The sequence below is a fragment of the Nothobranchius furzeri genome, chromosome 7, assembly GCF_043380555.1.
Source record: "Nothobranchius furzeri strain GRZ-AD chromosome 7, NfurGRZ-RIMD1, whole genome shotgun sequence".
NCBI lineage: Eukaryota > Metazoa > Chordata > Actinopteri > Cyprinodontiformes > Nothobranchiidae > Nothobranchius > Nothobranchius furzeri.
Window position 1 is genome coordinate 68,016,967 of NC_091747.1, and position 27,551 is coordinate 68,044,517.

Sequence of the window (27,551 nt, forward strand, 5' to 3'; positions counted from 1 at the left end):
TGGGATTTTTCTTTTATATTTATTCCTTTTGTGCAATAATAACAATAATGTACAACTTTTGATTCAAACAAGCATTCTGGCATAGATGAGGACACAAACGTAGACCCAGGAAGGTCTTCTCTAAGCTCTGGACCCCAGGATGGAGGATGACTGAGACGTTTTCATGGTTTCTGATGGTTCTGGGAGGGAGGAAACAGGCGTGTGACGTGACCGATCCCCTTGGTGACGCCCTCTCTGAAGAGCAGCTTGGCGCCCAGTCGCAGGTACTCTGGATGCTTGATGAAGTGGAAGCCAACCACGGCCCTCTCACCTGTCCGCAGCTCGTTCTGGAAGAGTCAGAGATGATGTCACACCAGGATCACCTACAACACGGTGAGCTGAACGCGGATCAGAAAACCTACTTTTCCATGAAGGCATTCCACAGTAGCAGTCTGCCTGACGTTCCCAACATGGATGGTGACCTGTGACCCCCGCCTGAACGTTTTAGCGTGGAAGAGGAGGACGATGGCAGCTTCAAACTGACAGCAGATGGTCGGGTTCATCTTCGGGCTGACCATCACCATACCCTGAAAACAGCCCAGCATCGTCGAGACAGGAAGTCAGACTGACCTGCAGCCAGTGGGCGTGCTAAAGCGGCAGCACCACGGCCACACACACACACACACACGCACGCACGCACGCACACACACACACGAATCCTAGCACCAGGGTACGAATTACACAGAGGCTACCAGGGGGGCTTTATTCTTGCCCTAGTCCCCGAAATGCCTTGACACGGCCCTGGGTGTGGTGCTGAGCTTTGAAGTTGATCTGAATTGTATGAAATATATAAATATTACATGTTTATAGATTGTTGCGGTAAAGGCATGTAGTAGATAAATCTACCTACATTTTCCTTTTCAAACATGTTTGTTTTCTTGTTTTTATTTTGCTGTTTTTCTGTCCCGTCTGTCTCTTTCCTTCCTGCTTCTTCTCTCCGTCCTACAGAAAAACTGCTGCCTGGCTTTCTACTTTCACCTCCTGAGTTACGTTTGAACTAAGCAGAACGAAGGGCAGATTGTGTGCCGGCTGCATCAGTGAGGCACCGGGAGCACAAGACAGGTGATGCAGCGCATAAGGCGCAAACAGCTGGAGAGGACATGAGCTGACATTAACCATCGTGTGTTAACTGAATCGTTTTGGGGTGCATGGCGACACTTTGAGAAGGTTACTGTGGCCGTGTGCAGGACGAAGCTTCCTGGAGCGCAACAACGACCAGCGCTCTGCGTCCTCCCCGCTCAAAAGAACCCCGCAGAGTCCACATTAATGATAAAGTATAAGTAGAACCAGGATTTGTTTTTTCGGGCTCCCCCTGGGTGAGTCACCCTTCCGGGGGAGCCGGCCTCTCCTTTGCTCCCCCATAATTCGGACCCCGCCCAGCACTCATGAGGGGTGAGCTCTGTCAGCTTTGAATCGCCTCCTTAATGCTTGCGTGGCTTTAGGCTACCTCTGACCTTGCGCAGCAGTGAGCGGTCAAAGTTTCCCAGAGCCAGTGTGGCTGCCTGTCCGGCTCTCAGCACCCTGCAGGCTGAGCGGTTCCTCTGGATGCTGCCCACCTTCAGACGCAGGAAACGGCCCTCGCCCGTTGGGCCGACGACCAGCCGCTCTCCCTCCCTGCACACACCACTGGAACACACACACACACACACACCGGGACATTTCCTGAGCTGATCTGCTGGGCAAATGTAAACAAAATGTTTATTCCTGCACATCCAAAGCCCTGGCAGACATTCCCTGTAGTCCCAGAATGAGTTTGTTTAAACGTGGGAAAATAACAGAGAAGCAAGCCTGAGCCACACTGTCTTCAAACAGACCTGCCAAGGAGAGGTGGACCTCCCTGTAGTAGAAGAGCCTGGTCGGTACCCTCCCTCTTGAAAGCCATCGTACCTCCGTTGAAGATGGTCGCTGCCCATCACACAGCACATGACAAAGGCGAGAACGTAAAGGTCTGGTGTTTATAAAGGTAACGGCCTTCACCGCTGAGCTGAGAACAGTTTTAAGCTCTGACTGCTGCAGTGAGTCCAGCGCATCTCCGGAGCCAAAGCATGTGTCCGCGCTACTGCACCGCCGTGACTTCCTGTACGAGCGCAGGTGCCATCAGAACACACTCGGACACACTTTTTCCATTTTGTTGCATAAACGAGTTCAGGAGATTGAAAACGTTCCCCGCTGTGGTTCCTTGGTTGAAGTCGCTGGCAGAAAAACTCCTCCTGTGCTTTTACTTCACATTCATACCTGAAGGACACCAGCACCTGGATCAGTAGTCCCACACGCTCAGTAGGAGCACCTGGTACGTCAGCTGCCACTTCACATGTCCTCCGGGCTACAGCGGTGGTGTGGAGCTGGTTGGCAGCTTTCTCTCCAGACATGACGCGTACCATCTCCTTTGCCATGCGGAGGCGTGGCCAATGAGAAGCCACGTGGGCCTTCGCTGTGGTCCCAACCTAATCGTTGCTTTTCACTCTTGTTCTCTTTGTTTTCTCGTTAAGAAGTCCACTGGGTTGTCCTTTTAGCAGTACGCTTGGTGTGCTGGTTTCAGAGATTCAGGACACACACACACACACACACACACACACACACACACTTGCATGGACAAATGGCAGCAGCGTTCTGGTGTGCGCTGGGCCTGAAACTCCTGGCCTGAATTTTTGTCCCAGTCCCACATGTTACCTACTCTGGGTTTGCAAAAGGTGTAGATGATGAAGATGATGTCATCTCTCACCTGTACAAAGTTCCTCCCACAACAGTCCCAACATCAGGAACTGAGTAGATCTCATCCACCTGGGAAACACACACAGGCAGGACCAAACTTCAGCGTTGTTCACTCCAAAATGTTCCGTTTCAGACTCTTTAGAAGATGCAATAACAACCCAGGATCAGCGTGGTGGAGCCGAGGTCGCCCCCTACTGGAAGAGAGAGTCTGAACCCGTCTGATTTAACCGACAGACCTCCAGGAGGTTCAGTCATGCCTGAGTTGGGCTCTGAGTCTCCTGAAGACAACCAAACTCAGGTGTGTGTAGATTATATACCTGAAACTCGGTGAGCTGCTGCATCAGCTCCTCCTGCTCCTTGCTGTTGCTCAGTGGAGGGAGAATGTTGAGGAACACCTTCAGGAGGTCCAGGCTGTCTCCAGACACACTGGACAGGGTGAAGATGGGTGTGACGCTGCACAACAACAAAGGAAACTCAGACGACACTAAACGTTTCAACTAAACCTTCATGTGATTGCTGCGGTGCCTGGAGCCACCAACCATGAGGACTGAGTGAACTGCTGCGCTGCGGTCACGGCGTCGTCAGGGTTGGACACCACCATGGGGACCTTGTTACAGCCCGGCTGCTTCAGGACTCGCTCCAGCTGGCGGACCGTTCGCTCCACAGTGCCGCGGGAGCACAGGTCCACTTTACTGACCACGATGAAGATGGGGACTTTCAGCGCCATGGCCAGGCCCAAGTGCTCACGAGTTGTCCCGACTGGACAGACCAGAGCCAACAAAGCAAAGCGTGAGAAGACGCCGACCACGTGGCGGGAATGTGATTTTGAAAGTGTGGTAATAAAGTAAGCTTTAGTGGCTTTACGTGATCTTTCCTTCACAACCGTTTTACTTCATTATCAAATCAAAAATGAGACATGATGACAATAAAAAGCTTCCACTGATCAAAAGAAAGATCTGTGAGAAAACGCTCAATATCAAGTTTAAAAAGTGGAACCACATCACTGACCCAGGCAGCAGGGGTGGGCGATATGGAACACAATCATCACGACCTGATCCCGGTTCCCTCTGCAGGATTTCAGAATCGTATTTATAGATTATCACTTTATGATCCTTAATGATCGTATATCATCAGACGGCACGGCCCTAACAGGCAGTTTACGTTTTAGTCCAGAACCACTAAAGTACAGTTTCATTATCTCTGCAGGACCACATCTCATAACTCTGTGTCAGCGATTCTCTCGGGACCCGGGGGGGGGGGGGGGGGGGGGGGGGTCTCCATAAAGCGAGTTTAGAACATCAAGGCCTTCCTGATAAATGCCTGCTTGACAAACCGCACCTGTTCACTCCACGACGCTCACACTGTAAACCTAAATGTTGAAAATAATGAAATAAGTTGATATAAGGTGAGGAAATTTGGGTTTTCTGTGCCAAAGGTTTCATTTGACTCGGCTGGGTCAAAGCTGGGTCGCTGAGAACTTTCACCCACAGAGTGAGATCTTTACCGACATGAAGTCTGCAAGAGTCTGCTGCAAACCATAACATCTGCCACCTGCAGTGCCAGAAGATGTGTTCCCATGGAAGCTAGTCATAGCATAACAAAGTCTTAAACTTCCTTAATGTTGAATAATCATTATTATCACTTTGCTCATTATAAATGTGTTTTAATCAAATGAATGATTATTATGCTTTGGGTAATCATAATAACTAATGAATCAATGCTTAATTAAATAATGTTTTGAGGATGTTTGGTAACGACCTTCACACACTCAAACACTCACACACACACTAACTCTCACAGTAAACTCCAAAACACTTTGGCTCTGACGCACACGTTTGCTTTGAGAAGAGAACTGGTTTTGGTCAGTTTTCAGTTCATGATTCAGTTCATGATTCAGTTTGGTGTTTGACAACGAAAGAGGGAGGACTTGTGAACAACGCCAACGGGGAACGGGGCTGCGGCTCCTTTCTCCCCCCCCTCACGCTGTTCCTGCCAAGCCAGACAGGATAGCTGAATTGCAACCGCTAATGCAGACTCGTCCAGAGTCTTTGATTTTCTGAGTAATTTAAACTTAAGAAAGCGCATCTGCAAACGCTTCATCATCACGTGTACCGAGGTCATCTCTGGACCGGAGCGTCGGACACCTCCGTCTTCTCTGCCAGCCAAGGTGTCCTGGATGAAACATCATCCTTTGACGTCCCGGGTCTAAAAGAGGGTCCGAATACGGTGAGGCAGTCCACGAGAGATAGCGTTTGATGCATCTTTTCCAACAAAACCTAAGTTTATTCAAACCATCACTTTTCACTCAGACACCTGTTTCTTCCTGAAGCAAAATCAGACACACACACGCATCCATCTCACCTCATTCTCAATCTTCAGCACATCCAACACAAGGTCTATTTGAGCAAGTTTAAAATATCAACTGTTAAAGATTGTTCAACAAAGTTGCCAGTGTTGATTGTTGTTTCCTCTGCTTGTCATTTCAAAATCATTAGTTTAATTTGAAGAATTAAATCTTTTAATTTTCATACTTGTCTCTTCATTGAACTGAAACACAGACCCACGGATATTATCGACAGTTTATCGATGAAAACAACCTTTGAGTCTTCTTAAAACTATAAAATTTGGTTATTAATTTATTAAAATTGATATCTCAAATTAATATGTAGAATGGTTCCTCTTTCATAAAAGAGCATAAACCATTACTCTACATTGAGCTGAAATAAAAACTGTTCTTAGAACTCAAATGTGTTGATTTAGTTCAACTTTTCTGATTTTTGAGAACATGGAAGTCAAACTTTTCATTTATTCTGAACATTTTTTTAATTAAGCCTAACTTGGACATCTCAGTAAAGAACAACTTAACTGGGATAAGTCATCACAAACAAAGGTTAGTAGTACGTTATTGTATTTGTCTTTCGGTCACTTTAAAGTGTTCATGATGAGCAGACTTAATCATTCACTCATTCCCTGCCAGCCGTTATCTGGTCAGAAATCTCCTGACTGCCAGCATTTTTCAGCATTTTTACTCGTTTTTGTTGAAGAGTCACAGAATATTGTTCTCTGTGACCATTTAAAACCAAAACTACCAACAGACGGAGCAGACGGACTTCTTACATCAGGAAGAATCAGCATCTTTCTACATTTTTCATTCTTTCACGATCCGTTGTGGAAGTGTGAGCTGCAGATGCGTTTAGATTTGTGCCTCGCTTTAGGCAGAGCAGCTGCCCAAAACCACCTCCTAAATCTTGGGCTGTCCGCTTCAAGATTACATGAGGTGTTACACACACGGGTGAAAATCAGCTCTAGAGCTGTGATGTGTATTCTCAAGGTGAGCTAGCTCGTTCCCACGCCCGCCCGTTAAGAGGCTAGTGGTGACTTTAGTCGTCAGTGGCAGTGAACGAGTTAAAATATTTGCTGACCTATAGGAAACCTAACCAGGGAGAACCAATTTAGGTGGATTTCAGGACCAATGACATTGCTGCCAGACCAGAACTAAAACTGGTCTGAGCAGTGGGTTTTCATTGATGATCATTTCTTAAATACAAACATTTAATGTGAAAATCAAGTTTTCATGCAAAAAAAAGTTTTTTCAGATAGCAAAAAATCTTCAGGTGCTCCAACAAAAAAGATGATCATGAATCTTAAATAAACGGCTTTTTATATTAGCAGCAAGTTAAACTAGTGGAAGATGCCGACCACGTGTTTTTGAAAGTGTGGTAATAAAGTAAACTTTACTGGCTTTCATGTTTCCCTGACCTTTATCAGGTTAGTGAATAAAGCTCGTTTTACCCAAGGGGCCATTTTGGGATGAACTTTAAAAAGCCAACACGGAAGTGGCAAACATTGCAGTTCCACCCTCATCCACAAGGGGGCTGGTAGCAGAAGAGAGCAAATCCTCATCGACTGCCATGTTAAAAACACCAATTTCACAGCAGAAATAACCATGTTTACAGCCTGGTTCAAAACCCCATTTTGGGTTTAATAGATCTAGTTTACACTCATGACAACGTTGAGGGGTGTGAATGTTTTTGTTACACTTCTCTTTGAGTGTCATGAAATGCTTAAAATTGAGAATAATTAAAGTGACAATGTGTAGTTTTTTATGAAGTGGCCTACTCGAGGTAACCAGAGAGTCTAGAATTGCCTTGCCAGGAAGCTAGGATGGCGTCGGGTGTGGCTGTGCGTGTCAGAGGAGCTGGTGGAGTTGGTGGTTCTCAAGGAAAATCTGAGATCCTTATGTATAAGACAGCAGATGGAAAAACAATTGTGGAAGACGAACTCCAAAATTTTATTGTTGTCAAAATGAGAACTCTCTCTCTCTCTTCCCATCATGGACCTTAAAGGCCCGGAATAAAGTTTGATGATGATGATGATGATTTTTACTTTTACTCTCTAGAAATATCCATTGAAATGCTGTAAATTAATTAAAAGATGCCCAGTTGTTGAAAATTATTGGCAGTTTCGTAACATATAACCATAAAAATCTGGTCTAAAATACATGGAGTAGGTCTAAATCTCTGGGCAACTCCATATTGGATGCCATGTTTCCATCTACGGAAGCCCATGAGGACAAAACACTGATTTGTAACAAATGGTTACAAAACTTTCACCATTCATAAACATTTAGTTTTACACATTGACCTCTTCACTCGTTGCCACGGATGAAAGGGGGTGGGATGTGCTTGTCATTTTGCTGGAGGTTGCGCTCCCAGGGATTTTTGACCCTAATGGCTACCTGTTGGCAAGGTCTTACTTGAACACAAAGATAATGCTTGCTTGCAATGATTTAGGCATCTACTGCCCCCTACTGCCAGGGAAAATACACACTGTCACTTTAATAAGCACCAGAGCTACGTGACTTCAGAGCTAGCTCCGGGGAAATGCCTCGGCCTCACATTAATATATGTTCGGCCATTTTGACTCTCTAAACTTTTGTGTTTGTTTTTGTGTTTGGATGTTAACTCATTAACTGCACTGACGACTAAAGTCGTCATTTGCCTTTTTTTTTTACTGTGTGGGTGTCGGAACGAGCCCCCGCATCGTGAGAACAAACATCCCAGCTTTAATGCCAATCTTCATCCACGTACGTCACACGTCACGTGATCAGGAGGCAGAACATCCATGTGTTAGGAGATCGTTTTGGGCCGCTGCTGTAAAAAAAGCAAAGCGTGAACCGGAAAAGCTTCTGCCAATCACAGTTTGGATTATGAAAGAACGGATAACGCTCAAAACGTGCAGATTCTTCCTGATGTAAGAGGTGAGTCTCCTCTTTGTTTTGGTAGTTTGGGCATTGACATCATCCTAGCGCGCAACGTTCTGTGACTCTTAATAAAAAAAACTGTGAAAATGCTGAAAACTGCTGGCAGTGAATGAGTTAATCATGGAATTATTTGGACAAGAGGGCAGGCTGTGGTTACTGACCGCGCTAACAGATCATCTAAGCAGATTCTGCTTCTTGTTATCAGTAAGTAAAATTATGTTTCTGTACTTTATTCGCTGGTTGAATGGGGGAAATGCTGACTCACGCGACCCTGCTTGGTCAAACATGGTGGGGCTGCTGGCTGGATAAGAAACTTGAGTGGATGCCCATCTTCTGTTTCCTGGCGGAGACGAGTTGCTAGAGCAGACAGCCGGCTGTTCCCTGGCCGGGACGCGCGGACGGCTCCGATGCGAGGCTGTAGTCATGCTGGTCACTTGTGGATCTCTGAGGGAGACCACAGAAACCGCAGCTCTTTTAGTCGAGACTGCTTCACTTCATCTGGTTGAACGGAGGAAATTCTACGCGTTTACCATAACACTGCTTGGTCTAAAATGGAGTGGAATACAACATGTTGGTGTGGCTGCTGGGTGACGAAATTACAGCAACATATCTGACTGAGGACAGCGGAGGCTATCGGACTTTGCTGCTTCACTGTGGTCAAAGATCCACGAGTCCACCGTTGTCAACATTCCCGGCTCTGGGCGTGTCGACAACGGCAGACTTGCGGAACAGCGAAGCCCGATAGCCTCGGTCAGCTTACCTAGTAATGATTTTGTTAGTATGCAGACAGGAGGTGCCTTCACTTTGGAGTTGCTCTACCGTGTTTTTCTTGCCGAAAATGCCCGGAAAAACTCTGTTAGTTTCGGGTTATCGTGTAGCTGGTCTCTGACCGTGGAGCATGAGTCAATGGTGCCCAGCTACGACTGCAGCGGTCTGAGGCTCCGCTTGTAATTTAACAGCCTCAGTCCATATTAGATCTCCATAGGCGACCAGCATGACTACAGCCTCGTACGGATCCCAGGCACCCATGCGAGTGGGCTACCCTGTTTGTCTAATCGATCTTCTCAGTGCGTCGCTGTCTGATGTAGCTGTTTTGTGGGCTGTATGGACCGAGGCCCGCCCACACACGTCCTACGCTGACCGGCACCTGCCTCATCTGATGACGTTCAGACAGGAAGGGTCCTTGTCTCCTTGCTACCTTCGTTCTATTTTCTGTCAGAATGATTTTTTTTGTGGTTCTTCGTCTAGCACAGGGTAAGAGGAGTGTATACACGCTGGACCACTCATGGGACACAGTGACCAGTGACAGCCGTAGAGGGCGATATCGTCCTCTGTTGCCCGCAGATGAACGTCACCAACATCGGCGATAGCTCTTATGGAGGTGGTATACGTTGAAACAAGTCAGCTAAGATAAAAACAAGCTCCTCTTACTCTGTGTCAGACAAAGAACCACAAGAACGAGTTGTGTTTGTAGTTTTTCTAGACAAAAAGAAGAAATAGCAAAAGATCTTCTCTGCAGGTCGGTCTAGCCACGCTCCATTGTAGCCTCAGCAGGTCTGCCATTGGTCTGAATCACAGCCCTTAACGCTGCTCGATTTTGGCAAAAATGATAATTACAATTATTTTGACAGAAACTGAGATGTCGATTGTGCAGGATGATTTTTTTTTCATTAATGTAATTTATTTATTTATTTATTTGGTCATAAAATTGCTCAGGGCACAATCAGGTTCAAATAAATCAGAAAGAGAAAGAAGATAATCACCAAAAGCAGCCTACAGGACAACTTGGATGTGTTTTCTTCTTATTGCAATGCTTTGTTGATCGGATCGGGACTCGGTATGGGCAGATACTCTAAATCAAATGACTTGGAATCGGACATGGCGCAACAAAACATGATCGGAACGTCCCTATACAATACACAGTCCCCGTGCATTTACCACACAGCTATTTCTCTTCCTAGGAAAGACCCTACAGCAGCACTCGGTGTGTGATTGTGAAGAATTCCATTTTTCAGGACCATGAGTTGTTCCAGCGCTCTGTTATAATGTCTACACCATGACACACTACCTAGGTCTGTACTGATCCTGGTGTTTCCTGTCAGTGGAGCATGTGGCTGCACCTCACCTATGCCAGTGTTGGCGCTCACCACAAGCATGGCAAAGTCAGGGCAGTAGCTAGTGAGGCCAAACACAGTGGTCTTTAGGTACTTGTGATGACCTGCCAAGTCAATGAACGTGATCATCTTGGATGAGCTCTCACATATCTCCTCAGCTGTCCGTGACTCGCTGTAGTTCACCACCTGCACAGAACAGCAGGGATCGAGCAGCCATGTTTAAAGTGAAGCCCAACATTTAGCTGTTAAGTTAACATCACAAAAATAAGCCTTCATGTCCTTAGAAACAAGCACCTGTTGGTAAGAAACAGTCAGCCCTTACAGAGGCATAAGCTGTCAGTGACCTGGGAAGCACGCTGCGCGGCATACACACCCTATCTCAGGTTCAACGGGTCGTCTGAGCATCTGTGTTCAAACATGTCGGTTTGAAAGGTTTTGAAATCCACATACATGTTGTATTCTGTCTGGTGCTCTGCTGTCCATGCTCCACTGAGGTCCATGACAAACGGCCCTCTTTGGAAGACCCTTATCTACAGGGCTCCTGTATGTGTGTTCAGTCGCCAGACTGTTCCTTGCTTCCTGTTGTTTGTATCTGATGACGCTCTGCTCCTTTTACATGGAAACAACAGCAGGTTACCTCAGTGCTTATAGCAGGTTTAAGGGAGCCAAATTTAAGACTTTTTAAGACCTTTTTTAAGGCCACTTTGACCAAATTTAAGCAATTTTTTAAATTAAATTTAAGCTATAATTTCCAGCTATTGCCTGGAACCGGTGCTAACCACGTCGTGAACGTGGGTTTAGCCATCCAGTTACCATTAAACTTGCACTTCCCCATGGCGCAAGCTCCCACTAGCTTAACCAGCTAATGTGCTCATCTAAAAACAGCCCCCTTTCACAACCAACTGCATGTGTACGGTTCCGCTTACGGCAACATCGTACACAAAAAATGCTGAACGCTAACTAGAAATTCACGAAATTTTTATAGAAATAAAATAATCTTGTTTATTGGGTCTTTGGTAATTTAAGACCTTTGGAAACTGTATTTAAGGATTATTTGTCATTTTTAAGGATTTTCAAGGCCTTAAATTTGGAAAAGCTAATTTAAGACTTTTTAAGGACCCGCGGATACCCTGTTATAGGTCCAGCATCAATGTTTAGATGCTTCCACCCACATCAGAAATGAAGTCAGCGTGCCTTTCACGGACTCTTAGAATCTCTGATGTCACCCAACCAATCATCAGAGATCCAGCTAGACACAGTTCGCGTCATGGTGCTGCTCGACCAATCAGCACAGGTCTGTAATCTGCCAAATATTGGTGTGTGTGCAGAACAGGAAAACTGCCTGCCTGCTTGTTAACAGCCGGAGGTGAGTTTTATGTTCATGCATGTGTTGTAAATAACTTTCAAAAGTATTTTACAGTCATTTGTATTTATAAAAATATACTGTATTGTGTAATAACTGTGTAAAGTTTCTATAATGTTCTATACTGATGTTTATTTCACTTTCACCACAACGGGGACCTGAGTCCGGGGGGGGGGGGGGCTCTTGGTCCGCCAGGCAACGCCGCCTCCAGGAAGTGTGGGTGAGGTAAGACTCCACCCATGAGGTGATTGACCCTTTCAAAACTTAGTTATCTACTTTAACTATTGATATTTAAGTAGTTAGTTGTGTTTGGGTCTGGTTAGATATGTTGGACAAATTTCAAGAAAGCCCTTTTTACAGCACACTGAGAAGAAGGGGTTCTGACACAGAACCCTGGGGTGCACCAACAGTATTACCAACAGGTTTGAAGTGAAGCCATAAACGGCCTCATTTTCACTGATTACAGCTGTACATGAACTACTGTTAGACACATGTAACATTAGTTACCTCCCCTTTGCTGTTAAAGCCCAGGATTTCAAAGCTGATGCTGGAGGTGCGTCCAGTCTGAATCTCGTGCAGATGTCTGAAAAGGTTGAGTCGTGCGCGGCCTCGACCATTGTCCAGCTCCCCCTGTGTCAGCACTCCCAGCAGAGTTGACTTCCCCGAGTCCACGTTACCCAGAACAGCCACTCGCAGGTCCAGAAACTGATGTTGGTCCAAAACATCACAGTGGAACGGAAAAGTCCATTTTCCATCAGGAAGCGTAGAAGAAACATTTGGAATTACAGTTACTTTAGTATCTTATGTATCAGACTCACAAAAAGAGTTCAACCACTCTGGGATTTTTTTGTTGTTGCAGAAATAAATAAACACTTTTCTTGGATCAAAAATGCAGAAATTTCCACAAACCAGATTTGGGAGCAATAGCTACTGTAAGCTCGGGTACAGCAAACCCAAGAGAAATAAAAACTTCACCCCAGCTGGAGGAGAACGACAAGGTGGGGCTTGAGACTGCTGGATTACAGACGTAACTGCTATGAGGGTCCGGAGCCTGAAGGGTACGCTCACCTGCTGATCATCTGGAACCTTTCTAACGAGAACTTCAGCAATTTTCCTGGTGGTTCTGTCCAGGTCATAGTCCACTTCTCTTTCCCGAAGAAGAGTGATGTCAGCTCCCACCCTAAAGAGGACAAGCTGATGAGATAGCTAACATGAAACTAGAAACTCACATAAAACATCCAGATTTAGCCGCACTAACGAACAGTCATTACATCTAGCTAGATGTAATTATTACATCGTGTATCATGTATGTATGTATAATCCTCTATTCAATAGTCATACTAGCGATACATTTTTACCATTAAGTGACACTCCAGTCCTAACTAGTGTGATGGGAAACAGTGTCACCAACTGGTGTAATATCAGACACTGTTTGAATTAGAGCATTAACTGCAGTGGCTGAACCAACTCCTCTTACTTCTCTGCCATTCTCTTCAGGGTCTTGAGTGAAGCTTTCATGTCAGCTTCTGTCAGACCAACCAGCAGGCCGTTGTCCTCCACCCCGATCTGATAGAGCGCCTCCCCACGGCCCTCCTGCAGACGCCACTTCAGCTGTGTGGCCAGATGCTCGAAGCGGTACAGAGTGGGGTTGACCAGCTTCAACTATAGCATCAGAGGAGACATATGAGAGTGCACCTGCTGACCTGAACAGAAACGTACTTCCATCATCGTCATATTAAAGAAGCATGTGTGTGTTTGAGGAACTGGAGATGAAATGGAAGCTCTGTCTGTGCTATCCTCCATGCTCCGACAGAGCCCGGCTAGAGTTTGGTCAGCTAGTTTATCGTTAAAGGTCAACTTTACTCATATCTTAATACATGTGCAGCGATCTCTAGTAGGAATGAATGCAATGTAAATCGTTTCTCTGGGGGGAATAAAAGCTCTCCTGTTTCAGCAGGTAGAATTCAGACGGCAGCCATATTTCCTGATACCTGGACATCTCTGCTCTGATTGGCTAACAACAACACGACTCTACCGCTGACTCTGCTCTGCAACGTTGATGTTTCATCTCCAGAAATAGCACAAGTCTGAAGGAGTTCAACGGTCTTCTCTGTTCAGCACAGTGGTGCCGATGATCTGGACCCCCGCTATAGCTTCCTGTCCTTGTTTTTTAATTTAATTATTAGATCATCTAAAAACTGATATTGTCCCTAATTCTAATTAGAACCTCTGATAAGAAACTAAATGAAACAAACGCTCTGGTTGTTTTATGATGGGCTCTGATGAACACGTATTTAATTAAGTGCCGGGTCTCATATTTTGGCGGAGGTGAATAATGGCCGTTTTTTTATTGTGGCCGGGTGGAATGTGGTAACAAGCAAGTACAGGGGCGGTTGTGTCATCCGTCTCACTTTTGATTTGCCAGTGATAGACCGCAAGGGTAACTTTAACCGTGCGGAGATGAAGAGGAGGCGAAAATGTGATATCAAGTTCAAAGAGAACGTGCCGATTATGCTGCAGAACACTCTGGGGAGCAGTAGCAGGGGTTGTTTGAACTAGTCACTAGTCGGCTTCACCGCTCTATAGTGACTTGTTATGCCTGTCATCGACTAGTCGCTGTCACGTGATAATGACCGGCAAGATGCAGTCCACGGAAAAGACAGCAGCCTGATGTCAGCAGGTGACAAGCTCCTGCGCGTCGGGAGGCAACGCGCTGTGCCAGAGCGTCGGTACTGACACCCGCCGTAAAACGGACATTTAACCAAATTGTGACCTTTACCCTCTTGCAACTTAACCTTCCCCTCACCCCCATCCTAACCTTAACCAGCTTGCGCATGCAAAGCTCTGATTGTTGACGCGCTCCAGACATCTGCGTCCTGAGCACGGCCACAGTAACATTATCAAATCAGGTGTCGCCACCTCAAAAACTAATTTAACACGCGATCGTTCATGTCGGCTCATTTCCTTTTATGTTTTTTGTTTTTTTATTCTTTTATTTGTGCCTGATGCGTTTCGCTGCTGTGGATCGGGGCGCATCACCTGTTTTGTCCTCGGTGACGCACCTAACCGGTGCGGCCAGCGCGCACTCCTCTGTTTTTGTGGTCGGTAGATCTTTTAGAACTGCAGCTCAAAGGTAACTCATGAGGTGAATATATATGAACCCAGGTAGCAGCTTTTCTTTAGGACTGAGAGGAGATGCAGGAAGATAATAAACAGGCAGGACAGAAAAATAGTCAAATAAAAACAAGTTAGTTTTTGTACCTGCTGGTTGCAACAAACAGACACCATTGAAGGTAATCAGAAGTGAGGAACAGAAAATGAAATAATTATTTTAATGTTTAGAGCAGCAGGAACTCCGAGAGGCTGCAGGCGCATCAGTGAGTTTACGGCCGCTGCGCAGGGGGAGGGGGGAGAGGGCTGAAGCAGAAACTACTGTTGTTAAAAGAAATGTGTTTAACTTTGAAAATGTGGGCGCAATTTTAATTGTCAAAAACTCCAGCGAACCATTAGTTCATTTTGCTCAAATAGAAATTGAGGCCTGTCTCTAATTCTGGCCCTCCTTCCAATAAAGGCCTGGAGCTTGATGAGCTTGAGTCAAATACAGGCCTGGGCCTGTATTAGAGGATTTACGGTATTAGCCCTTTTAACAGATACCAAAGCACCAATGCTAATTTAACAAAGACAGTCACACGTTGTTGATATGAAATTAAATATGCAGAGATGGACATCTGGATCACAGTGCATTACCACATGTTCTGGGTTCATTCAGATCTATTATTGAAGGAGAAAATGAACACCATGAACAAACCGATGGTTGATATTTCCATCCCCCCATCCAGATGCTGAGGCTCGCATTAGGACTTACAGTTGTGGTCAGAAGTTTACATACACTTGTAAAAACTATAATATAATGGCTCTACTGAGTGTCCCGTTATTTCTAAAACTCTGATTTTTCTCTGATAGAGTGATTGGAACAGATACTTCTTTGTCACAAAAAACATTCATGAAGTTTGGTTCTTTAATGTCTTTATTATGGGTTAACAGAGAAAAGTGATCACATTTGCTGGGTCACAAATATACATACAGCAGTGCTAATATTTGGTTACATGTCCCTTAGCCATTTTAACTTCAATTAGGCGCTTTTGGTAGCCATCCACAAGCTTCTGGCAAGCTTCTGGTTGAATCTTTGACCACTCCTCTTGACAGAATTGGTGAAGTTCAGTTAAATTTGATGGCTTTCTGACATGGACTTGTTTCTTCAGCACTGTCCACATGTTTTCAATGGGGTTTAAGTCAGGACTTTGGGAAGGCCATTCTAAAACCCTTATTCTAGCCTGATTTAGCCATTCCTTTACCACTTTTGATGTGTGTTTGGGGTCATTGTCCTGTTGGAACACCCAACTGCGCCCAAGACCCAACCTTCGTGCTGATGATTTTAGGTTATGTTGAAGAATGTGAAGGTAATCCTCCTTCTTCATTATCCCATTTACTCTCTGTAAAGCACCAGTTCCATTGGCAGCAAAACAGCCCCACAGCATAATATTCCCACCACCATGCTTGACTGTAGGCATGGTGTTCTTGGGGTTAAAGGCCTCACCTTTTCTCCTCCAAACATATTGCTGGGCATTGTGGCCAAAAAGCTTGATTTTCGTTTCGTCTGACCACAGAACTTTCCTCCAGAAGGTCTTATCTTTGTCCATGTGATCAGCAGCAAACTTCAGTCGAGCCTTAAGGTGCCGCTTTTGGAGCAAGGGCTTCCTTCTTGCACGGCAGCCTCTCAGTCCATGGAGATGCAAAACACGTTTGACTGTGGACAATGACACCTGTGTTCCAGCAGCTTCTAATTCTTGGCAGATCTGCTTTTTGGTGATTCTTGGTTCACTCTTTACCCTCCTGACCAATTTTCTCTCAGCAGCAGGTGATAGCTTGCGTTTTCTTCCTGATCTTGGCAGTGATGAAACAGTGCCATGCACCTTATACTTACAAACAATTGTTTGCACTGTTGCTCTTGGGACCTGCAGCTGCTTTGAAATGGCCCCAAGTGACTTTCCTGACTTGTTCAAGTCAATAATTCGCTTTTTCAGATCCATGCTGAGCTCCTTTGACTTTCCCATTGTAGCGTTTGTGGGCGTTTGTATCCAATGAGCCCTATTTACCTGGCCTAAGAGAAGTCACCAGCTGTAGTCACTCATAATCACTCACAAGAAGTTAAGAGGCCATGCTATGAAGCTCAGTTCACTGACACGTTTCTAAGTCACCTAAATTGCTAGTTCATGTTGCTGTATGTATATTTGTGACCCAGCAAATGTGATCACTTTTCTCTGTTAACCCATAATAAAGACATTAAAGAACCAAACTTCATGAATGTTTTTTGTGACAAAGAAGTATCTGTTCCAATCACTCTATCAGAGAAAAATCAGAGTTTTAGAAATAACGGGACACTCAGTAGAGCCATTATATTATATTTTTTACAAGTGTATGTAAACTTCTGACCACAACTGTATCTTGAGAGGCGCTATATAAAAGCACATTTTTATGATTTTGGCCTTTGGCCTGTGATTATATGGCCATGTATGTGATTATATGTATTTGTTTGTTTTATCAGCTTTCGTATTCTATGGGAAGCACTTTGGTCAGCTGAGTGTAAGCGTGCTACACAAATAAACTGGCATAAAAGATTGTTTCCTCTTCATTCTGATTAAAATAATTCATATTGATCAATAATGAGAATTATTGAAAATATAAATTTTTGAAACTGTAGAAAATATATGTAAAGTGTGTTCTTGGCCACTTTAATTAACTACTTTAAAAAACCTTAAATTCATTATTTTATTTAAACATCTTTATTTTACTAGAACTGAGCGATTTCAGGAAAAGATTGAATTGCGTTTGTTTTTCTAGCAGAAATTAAGATTTCAGAACAATTTGTGAGTTTCTTCATATTGAGGTTCAGCTGCAGCCGATTATTCTACTGTGATATTTAGAAACGGGACAGGAAATGACATCAGTCTGTGCTGTCCTGGTTTAGTTGGTAATTAAAGACGGCCGTGAGCAGCGTTGCTTTGGGAGACCTCGGATATGAAGGACGCTGCTTCCTACCATCTCTCAGTGAGACTCAACAGCCGGCTCTATAAAGAGCCATTTTGTTTGTGACATCACTGGTGCTGGGTGTTGGTGGCCACAGCCCCGTAACCGCGCTACGGAAGGGGAAGAAAAAACAGGAAAATAAACAAAGAACTGGCCGGTAAAAAAAAACGACGGTAATAAAACCGGCCCAACACCCTTTCAGGCCAAAGTGTCCGTTTTTAAACTGATGCAATAAAACTCCCCTGGATCAGAGAAGATTAGGAGTCACTGACCTTATATTCAATGTTTCCGTCTTCTGCCTGTAAACAGAAAATAGGTGTGGTTTGCTGATAGCACACTCAGTTAAAACAAACATTTACAGAAAAGATTAAAGAACTGACAAGTTCACCATTTTGTGTTGGGTTCTAATGAAATGGAGAATGCCAAAAGATGAAGCAGAAATTTTACACGATACCTACGAAGGTCAACAAAACACCTTATTCTGAACGACTAGGTAGGCACAGCGGGCACCTGCCCCTTTTGTCTCAAGTGCCCTTGTTCCTGTCTGACGCCACTTTTTGACTGTGTGAAACCAATATTACGCTGTGATAGAATGGGTGAGGCAGATCTGTAACTGACCGTGGTGAAGTTAGTGTGAAGCTGAATATCCGACAGACAGTTATGGTGTTGGTGACCCGCGCGGTGGCGGGAACAGCGGTTAGCTGTACTCAGTGTACCCGCCACTGGAACTGTTTTTGTTTTGGGACCATCAACAAAACTGTAGTTGGTCAAAAACACACACAAATAATCAACAGCTTCCAAGTTATGTGATCAAATGACTCAAAATCAATTCCCATTTGCACCACTGTACCAGTGTTCGCTAAAATATCTGAGTTACACCTGCAAAACGGGCAGGCGTGGGCGTGTATCACGCAGGGCATTCCTGAACCAGGTGCTGTATACTAGTGGATTTTTGTTGACCTCTGACATTTACGTATCTTATCCATTAGCGCTGCACAATATATCGTAAATATATCGTTATCACGATATCAGCATGCACAATATGCGTATCGCAAAGAACCGATACTCATCACAATGAACGGTCAGCTCAAATGTTTTCTACACATAATGCATTCTGTGAAACAGAAGCATGCTGTTTTTTTAACAAATCAAATAGAGCTCTTCACCCATTTGTCCAAATGGATGGGTTCTCATTGGTTAGATGCCTTCATTTAGATGGTTAGCAAACATCTGAGTTAGCTTTGTTCTGTTCTTTCTGCTGATTCTGCTTTTCCCGGGATCCACTGATCGCCTTTTCTTGTTCATTTTCTTTTCCCTTTACTCCCATCTTTTGCTTTTCTCACTTTAATGATTTTTTTATTTCTTTGTTTTTGATGATTTGGTTCCTGATTTAAGTTTTGATTTATCGCAAATAATATCATCATCGCAATATTAATCACTGTTATCGCATATCGCAGGTTTTCCAAATATCGTGCAGCCCTTTTATCCATCCATCCTTTCAACAGCTTATCCAGTCGCGGGGGCAGCGGCCTAAACCGAGAGGCCCAGACTTCCCTCTCCCGAGCTACTTGGGCCAGCCCCTCCTCCATATTTTGTATTGCCACATAATCTGTTTAAATTATGTTTAAAACTCATACTTCTATCTGATGCTATAGTGCTGCGTTATAATAATAAGAAACTATCTTACCTTGTGTTTATACGACGGCGTCGCTACAGTAACAACAGGTCGCTTTAACATTAATCTCAGTGACTGTTGAGTTAGAAACTTGACCCGTTTCAGATTAGACACCACATGTAGCCCTCTACTGGCCTAAAAGTGCACGTAGCAGTTTTGTGGAGCAGGTAGGTGTCCAATGGGGAAGCTCTTTACCTGCTTTACACCTGTTAGCAGTAATGCTAGCGGTTAGCTTTTTAAGTTCGCTGATCGTCACAAGAGCACAAGAAGAAGAAAAAGAAGACGTTTGCTTAGTCTGTTGGTATTATGGCTGAGCCAGGAAGTAAAAATAAGAGAGTAATCTCTTTGGAGGTGAAGCAAAGAGCTAAAACATGAGTGAACATCGGTGTGGTCTACACTAGTTTGAGCGAGCTAAAGGAGGCTACAAAATCACAGACTGATGGTGACCTGTCTTTGTTGCTACTGGGCTTGTAAGTAATTATTCTTTTGTGCAACAGTGTGGATCGTTTTACTTTGTGGTTTAATTTAGTATTAGTTGGCTCATGTTAGCGTTAGCTCATTGTTAGCGCTAGCCACAACAGGCTGCAGTAGGGTTGAAATTCCACTTTTAACCAGTAGAGCGAAGGAGTAGGAAAGTGCTCTGTGTTACTTTAAAGCTTCAGCACAGACCAATAAGAAAGCACTGCTGCAGTAGCGGTCATCAGAGACTATCTCTGATGGATCAATGAAAAATATGTCCCTCATTCTCCTCCATCTCTTCATGTGCTCGCCACCTCTAAACCAATCTTTTCCGTCATTTCCTTTAGTGAATAAAACGCTTGCTGCGTATCTTTTTACAGCAGGTCAGTCAGCCATGATGCTCCTGCTTGCGCCTGACTCCTAATTTGTCTCGTAAAATAAAAAAATGTCAGTGTAATCTAGGGCTGGGCGGGTGATATGTCTTATAAATTTTAGCTGAATTCCGATCTACGATATATATCTCGATATTTTTTCTCCTGTAAAATATTTACAAGTTAACTCACTTCAAGCTGTCTTGAGAAATTAAAAACATACATCAGTAGATTAAATGCATAAAAATGTATTTATTCTTGTCAAACTTTAACCTTAGTGCCTATTCTCTACCAGTCTGATCTTTAGAGATACGAGTACAGCTGTCTGTTAACACACACACACACACACACACACACACACACACACACACACACACACACACACACACACACACACACACCTTTCCCAGACCAATAAGAGCTTTCTTATTGGTCTGGGCCTTTCTTCTCAGCCTTCAGAGAGTACAGACGCTTTTTTCTCAGCTCCCTTATCGGCTTCCCCAAGGCTCTTGTCCTGTCTGCCTACAGAGCACTTCTCTACATTTCTCCTGAAACCCCTACTCTTTTTTGGAAATATGGACTTAATTAACTGGTCATTCAACGCGATTGACAAAATTTTTTCTACGATGAGAACGGAGAAGGGGGCTCCCACCTGTCCCGAGGGGACATTCGCATCGGGATATGCACTCGATTCTTGGGAGGTCTGGCGAATCGTGTGCCTCTCTCAGCTGTCCATCGAGGACGTGGAAGATTTGTGGATGTTCGGCCTGATGATCACTGGGTTTCTTCTGATTGGAGTGGGAGGATATCTGGTTTTCTGGAAATTTGGGAAGCCGGGAGCGATTGGAGTGCGACCCGTGCCCACGGAATGTGCCGCTCGTGCGGCGACCTCACAAACTGGGACGTTACTCGAGGTGAACCGCAAGCTGGATAATGTCCTCGCGGCGTTGCCTGTATTAGTACGCAAGATGGATATGATCTCGGAGAGGGTAGCCGGATGATGTGGGGATGATTAGAACGTAAAATTGGCTTCACTGGTGGACATGAATGACCACTTAGAGACTACAAGGTGGAGAGGAAAATTATCTCTGCCTGCCCCAAACAAAGTCATGTTTATCCTTATCTGACGCCAAAGCAGCCTCCATGGCTGCTTCAACACACCCACACGAAAGGAGGAATGCCGACAGATGCTGTGTCCCGACCTTCACCCTCTTCCTTCAGATTGAGACGTCTGCGGGAAACTCAATGTGCTCTCTGGTCGTTATCTCTCCCTCCCACCTGTTGGTCTGCAGCTGGTTGATGCGCCGCAGTGGCAGCTCCCATTGGAGGCTTCAGGATCCCGCCCAACCCCGCCTCCCCATCGGACTCTGATGTTGTATCTGTGCTGTTTGTGCTTCCATGTTAAAGGAGGAGTTTTTTTGTATAATAGAGTTACTCCCCGCTGGGGCTAACTCTGCTATTCCTTTTTTTACCTACCCCCACTTATCCTCATGTAACACCCTTTTCATCTATCTATTAAGGTAGCGCGACTCATGTTGCGAATGACCGCAGTCACCAATTCTTGTTATGTGTCTTACCCACATATGTCTGATCTTTGAATTGTGTGTGCTGAAACTCAATTTCGTTTCTCTGTATGTCCTGCACATATGGTAGAAATGACAATAAATGACTTTGACTTTTGACTACTTTGACTACTTTGACTACTTTGACTTTGACACACACACAGTGCTAGAAGTGTATCAAATGTCCCACAGGCACTTTTTAATTATATATTTATAATTAATGTAAAATTATTTAAACTTCATCTAGAGGTGGTCATATCATATATTTCTTGTCCAGAGAAAATAATGTTAAGCTACATGTATGATGATGTAATTGCATCTACTGAAGATCACAAGGGTCATGCACCGTGGAGTTATCAGGGCAAACATGGCTGCAGTCTAACAGTATTGACTCATATCAGTGATTATACTGTAATGACTCGGAGTCTCTGGTTGCTCTTTTATGAGTAGTACTTTCGGGCTGCTGTCGCCGTAACCCACGCCTTACAAACTCTTCACTTTTTCAACAGAATCGCTCGAAACTGAGTATTTAATAGCATAGCGAACCACAGCAGAAAAAAACTGGAACAACATTTCTCACACGTTCAGCTCACCTTCAAAATAAAATGTTAACCCTATAGTTTACTATTCAAACCCTTACAATACGTTTGAGGTCATTTGGCCACTCCGGCTATCTGTAGATGTTTCCTCATTACACAGGGGAGGGAGGGGTTTGGCTCGTCTCTCCTCAAGAAATTTAAAAAATAACAAAAGATAAATAAATAAATAAAATAAAATAAAATCTCATCCTTGAACCGTCACCTTATCGTGGTGGAGGAGTTTGAGTGCCCTAATGATCCTAGGAGCTATGTTGTCTGGGGCACTTTGTGCCCCTGGTAGGGTCTCCCATGACAAATTGGTCTTAGGTGAAGGGTGAGACAAAGAACGGTTCAGAGGATCTTTCATGGATGTAAATTCAAAGAGTCGGAGTACCCGGCATGGAGGGTTACCGGGGTCCCACCCTGGAGCCAGGCCTGGGGTTGGGGCCCGTGGGCGAGCATCTGGTGGCCGGGCTTTCGCCCATAGGGCCCAGCCGGTCCCAGTCCAAACCGGATACATGGGCTCATCCAACTGGGGACCCACCACCCGCAGGAGGAACATGAAGGGTCTGGTGCACTGTGGATCAGTTGGCAGACCAAGGCAGGAGCCTTGGCGGTCTGATCCCCGGACAAGAAAACTGGTTTTTGGGACATGGAACGTCACCTCGCTGGCGAGGAAGGAGCAGGAGCTTGTGACAGAGGTTAAGCGGTACCGGCTAGATATGGTCGGACTCACCTCGACACATAGCATTGGCTCTGGAACCCAAGTCCATGAGAGGGGTTGGACACTCTCCTTTGCTGGAGTTGCTCCGGGTCAGGGGGGGGGGCTGGGGTTGGCTTTTTGTTAGCCCCAAGACTCTCTGCCTGTGTGTTGGGGGACGAGAGGGTAGCTTCCCTGCGCCTTCGGGTCGGGGAACGGGTCTTGACTGTTAATTGTTCTTATGGGCCAAGTATCAGTTCAGAGTACCCACCCTTTTTGGAGTCCCTGGGACGAGTGCTAGATAGTGCTCCATCAGGGGACTCCATTGTCCTGCTGGGGGACTTCAGTGCTCACGTGGGCAATGACAGCTTGACCTGGAGGGGTGTGATTGGGAGGAACGGCCCGCCTGATCTGAACTCGAGTGGTGTTTCATTATTGGACTTCTGTGCAAGCCGCAGTTTGGCCAAAACGAACACCATGTTCGAACATAAGGATGCCCACTGGTACACTTGGTACCAGGGCAGCCTAGATCGCAGGTCGATGATAGACTTTGTAGTCATATCATCTGACCTGCGGCCGTATGTTTTGGACACCTGAGTGAAGAGAGGAGCGGAGCTGTCAACTGATCACCACCTGGTTGTGAGTTGGATCAGATGGCAGGGGAAGACGCGTAGACCTGGCAGACCCAAACGCATAGTGAGGGTCTGCTGGGAACGCCTGGCAGAAGAACCTGTCAAGTCGGTCTTGAACTCCCACCTCCGGCAGAGCTTTGACCGCTTCCCGAGAGCAGTGGGGGACATTGACTCCGAGTGGGCCTTGTTCCACTCTGCGATTGTTGAGGCGGCTGTTGCTAGCTGTGGTCGCAAGGTGGCCGGTGCCAGTCGTGGTGGCAATCCCTGTACCCACTGGTGGACAACAGAGGTTTGAGGAGCCGTCAGGCTGAAGAAGGAGGCCTACAGGGCTTGGCTGGTCTGTGGGTTTCCGGAGGCAGCAGACAGGTACCGGATAGCCAAGCGGGTGCAGCAGTGGCAGTTGCTGAAGCAAAATCTTGGGCATGGGAGGAGTTTGGTGAGGCCATGGAGAAAGACTATCGATCGGCTCCAAAGAGGTTCTGGCAAACTGTCCGGCGCCTCAGGAGAGGGAGGCAGCAACTCGCTCACACTGTTTACAGTGGGGACGGGGAGCTGCTGACGTCAACTGGAGTTATAGTCGGATGGTGGAAGGAATACTTTGAGGAGCTCCTCAATCCCACCTATGCACATTCCGAGGAGGAACCAGAGCCGGAAGACCTGGGGATGGACTGTCCAATCTCGGGGGCAGAAATTGCTGAGGTAGTCAAACAACTACACAGCGTCAGAGCCCCGGGGGCGGATGAGATTTGTCCTGGGTATCTCAAGGCTATGGATGTTGTAGGGCTGTCGTGGTTGACACGTCTCTGCAACATTGCGTGGTCATTGGGGGCAGTTCCTAGGGAGTGTCAGACCGGGGTGGTGGTCCCCATCTTTAAGAAGGGTGACCTGAGAGTGTGTTCCAACTATAGGGGGATCACACTCCTCAGCCTCCCTGGAAAGGTCTACTCCAAGATACTGGAGAGGAGGGTCCGATCGATAGTTAAATCTCAGATTGAGGAGGAGCAATGTGGTTTTCGTCCTGACCGTGGAACTGTGGACCAGCTCTATACCCTTGCAAGGGTGATGGAGGGGGCATGGGAGTTTGCCCCACCAATCCACATGTGTTTTGTGGATTTGGAGAAGGCTTATGACCGTGTCCCCAGGGGCACCCTGTGGGGGACGCTCAAGGAGTATGGGGTGGGTGGCTTTCTGTTGAGGGCCATTCAGTCCCTTTACCAGAGGAGCGTGAGTTTGGTCCGCATAGCCGGCAGTAAGTCGGACCTGTTCCCGGTGAGGGTTGGACTCCGCCAGGGCTGCCCTTTGTCACCGGTTCTGTTCATCACATTTATGGACAGAATTTCTAGGCGCAGCCGTGGTGTGGAGTGTCTCGAGTTTGGTGGCAGGAGAATCTCGTCTCTGCTTTTTGCGGATGATGTGGTCCTCCTAGCTTCATCCAGCTCTGACCTTCAGCTCTTGCTGGGTAGGTTCGCAGCCGAGTGTGAAGCGGCTGGGATGAGGATCAGCACCTCCAAATCTGAGACCATGGTTCTCGACCGGAAAAGGGTGGCTTGCCAACTCCGGGTCGGGGGAGAGGTCCTACCTCAAGTGGAGGAGTTTAAGTATCTCGGGGTCTTGTTCACGAGTGAGGGTAGGAGGGATCGGGAGCTCGACAGGAGGATTGGTTCAGTGTCTGCAGTGATGGGGATGCTGAGCCGATCTGTCGTGGGGAAGAGGGAGCTGAGCCAGAAAGCCAGACTCTCGATTTACCGGTCGATCTACATCCCAATCCTCACCTATGGTCATGAGCTTTGGGTAATGACCGAAAGAACGAGATCGCGGATACAAGCGGCCGAAATGAGTTTCCTCCGTAGGGTGGCCGGGCTCAGCCTTATAGATAGAGTGAGAAGCTCGGACATTCGGGAGGGACTCGGAGTAGAACCGCTGCTCCTCCGGATCAAAAGGAGTCAGTTGAGGTGGTTTGGGCATCTGGTCAGGATGCCTCCTGGACGCCTCCCTGGGGAGGTGTTTCGGGCATGTCCTGCTGGCAGGAGACCCCCGGGTCGACCCAGGACACGTTGGAGAGGTTACATCTCCAATCTGGTCCGGGAATGCCTTGGGGTCCTGCCGGAGGAGCTGGTGGAGGTGGCCGGGGAGAGGACGTCTGGAGCTCCCTAGTTGAGATGCTGCCCCCGTGACCCGGACCCGGATAAGCGGAGGAAGACGACGACGACGACAACAACAAAAATCATAAAAATGAAAAAAGCAAGAGATGTGAGGAAAGGGAAAATAAAAATGAACAAGAAGACAATCTGTGGATCTCAGGAAAAGCAGAATCAGCAGAAAGAGCAGAACAAAGCTAACTCAGGTGTTTGCTAACCATCAAAATTAAGTGCCGTCCGCCTCGGGGGCGGGCATCTAACCCGTGAGAACCCACCCAATTGGCCAAATGGGTGAAGAGCTCTATTTGATGTGTTAAGAAACATCATGCTTCTGTTTGATTGACAGATTGTATTATGTGTAGCAAACATTTGAGCTGACCATTCATTGCAATATTTATCTGTTCTTTGCGATATGCATTTTGGGCATACTGATATCGCCATAACGATATATTTGCAATATTGTGCAGCGCTAGTTCCCACACACGAAATATGCACCGATCGTTCATAAGTATGGTTGATAAATGAGGGCCCTGATGGAGAGCAGGGTTAGGGTTAGGTACAGGTGTAGCCGAGCTGGCTGTGGTATGGTGGTGCTGGACCAGTTGACCGTAAGAACCTGGAGTGCTGCAACTATCTAAGTGCAGGCAGCATGCTAGTTTGTGAAAATGTAAATTAAAATCCCATCTGAGTTACACGTTTTTTAAAACCCCAAAAAAATTCTATTTCTTTTACCGTAATTTCACCTTAACTACTGCTGCGTTATTACCTAGTTAAACAACTGTGTTTAACTAGCTAATATTACTGGTGCTAGTTCATAAACAGGTTAAATGAAAGCATTGTTTAATCCTGTGTGAATAACAGAATAACTGATAAAAAATCTGAGTTTTCCATAAATGTAGGGATGTTCCGATCACGTTTTCGCTCCATTCCTAGTCCGAGTCTTTTCATTTAGCCATGTTAAATTCAATGAAATGTGTTTAAAACTGTTGGTCTAGTTTAATAACACAACTGGACATTGGTTAGGAGCCACTTGGGTTTGAAGTACTTTTTTTTAATCTGTGCGTATTTTCGACTGGCTAAACATTTGTTGACGGTCCCTGAGACCGCTCTCCTCGGCGGGGTACACGGGGCAGAGCTAGCCGCCGTCTCCGGGGGGGGACACCCATCATCACTGACCCTACTGAACCATGGAGCCAGTGTCTCACATCTTAGCTCCAAACTAACTTCACCACGGTCCAAACCCATTACAGATGCAGACGATGCGGTGTTTGCGAGTGTTTTTCAGGACCGTGGGTAGCAGGAGCTAGCTGACTATAGGTTAGCTTGTGCCGGTACCTCCGGTGGTAAAAACGGTGGAGGGGTTTTGTTGTTCCTGGTCCTTTTGTTCCGTCTTCTCTTTCCTCGTTTGCCTCGTCTCGTCCGGGACTTTTTGGACGTTTTCCTGCCGTTACTGCAGCCCTGTCCATGTCCGACGTGTCCGGGCGTCGATGCGACACTTTCGGTCAAATCCACCATTACTGAACCGGGGGTGCCCGCAGCGACAGTCGGGGTACGGAGAGCAGGCGCGGGTGGACTTGTGATAATTACACCAGGAAACGTCTTCGGCCTCACATCCTCCCCGCTGCCGCCACAGCCGGCCTCTTAGTGGAGACCTGCCGCAGAAGGAGATGCTCGGCTCTCCTCAGCACCACCAGCGTTAAGCTAGACGCATTTCTGATCTTCAAGCTTCCGCCGGAAACATTCACCAAACAGGAAGTTGACAAGCTTTTCAAACTAAAAGACAGGAAATATGTATGACCTTTAACCATCGATATCATGTATTGGGCTCACTTCTGGCTGGCTGCTGTTCTTCCTGTTT

At 46.0% G+C, this 27,551-nt stretch overlaps 1 protein-coding gene across 1 annotated transcript; it reads right to left on the reverse strand.

Moving 5' to 3' along the window:
- On the reverse strand, positions 1 to 27,346 carry gtpbp2b (GTP binding protein 2b). Its single transcript, XM_015954490.3, has 12 exons — positions 27,029 to 27,346; positions 17,851 to 17,877; positions 12,969 to 13,153; positions 12,560 to 12,671; positions 11,999 to 12,196; positions 10,140 to 10,314; positions 3,291 to 3,510; positions 3,069 to 3,204; positions 2,762 to 2,820; positions 1,494 to 1,665; positions 402 to 566; positions 1 to 326 (listed from the first exon to the last, which is right to left on the reverse strand). The coding sequence occupies exons 1-12, from the start codon at positions 27,206 to 27,208 to the stop codon at positions 162 to 164; spliced, it is 1,794 nt and encodes a 597-aa protein (XP_015809976.3). The 5' UTR covers positions 27,209 to 27,346; the 3' UTR covers positions 1 to 161.
- Between the last annotated feature and the right edge of the window lie 205 nt (positions 27,347 to 27,551).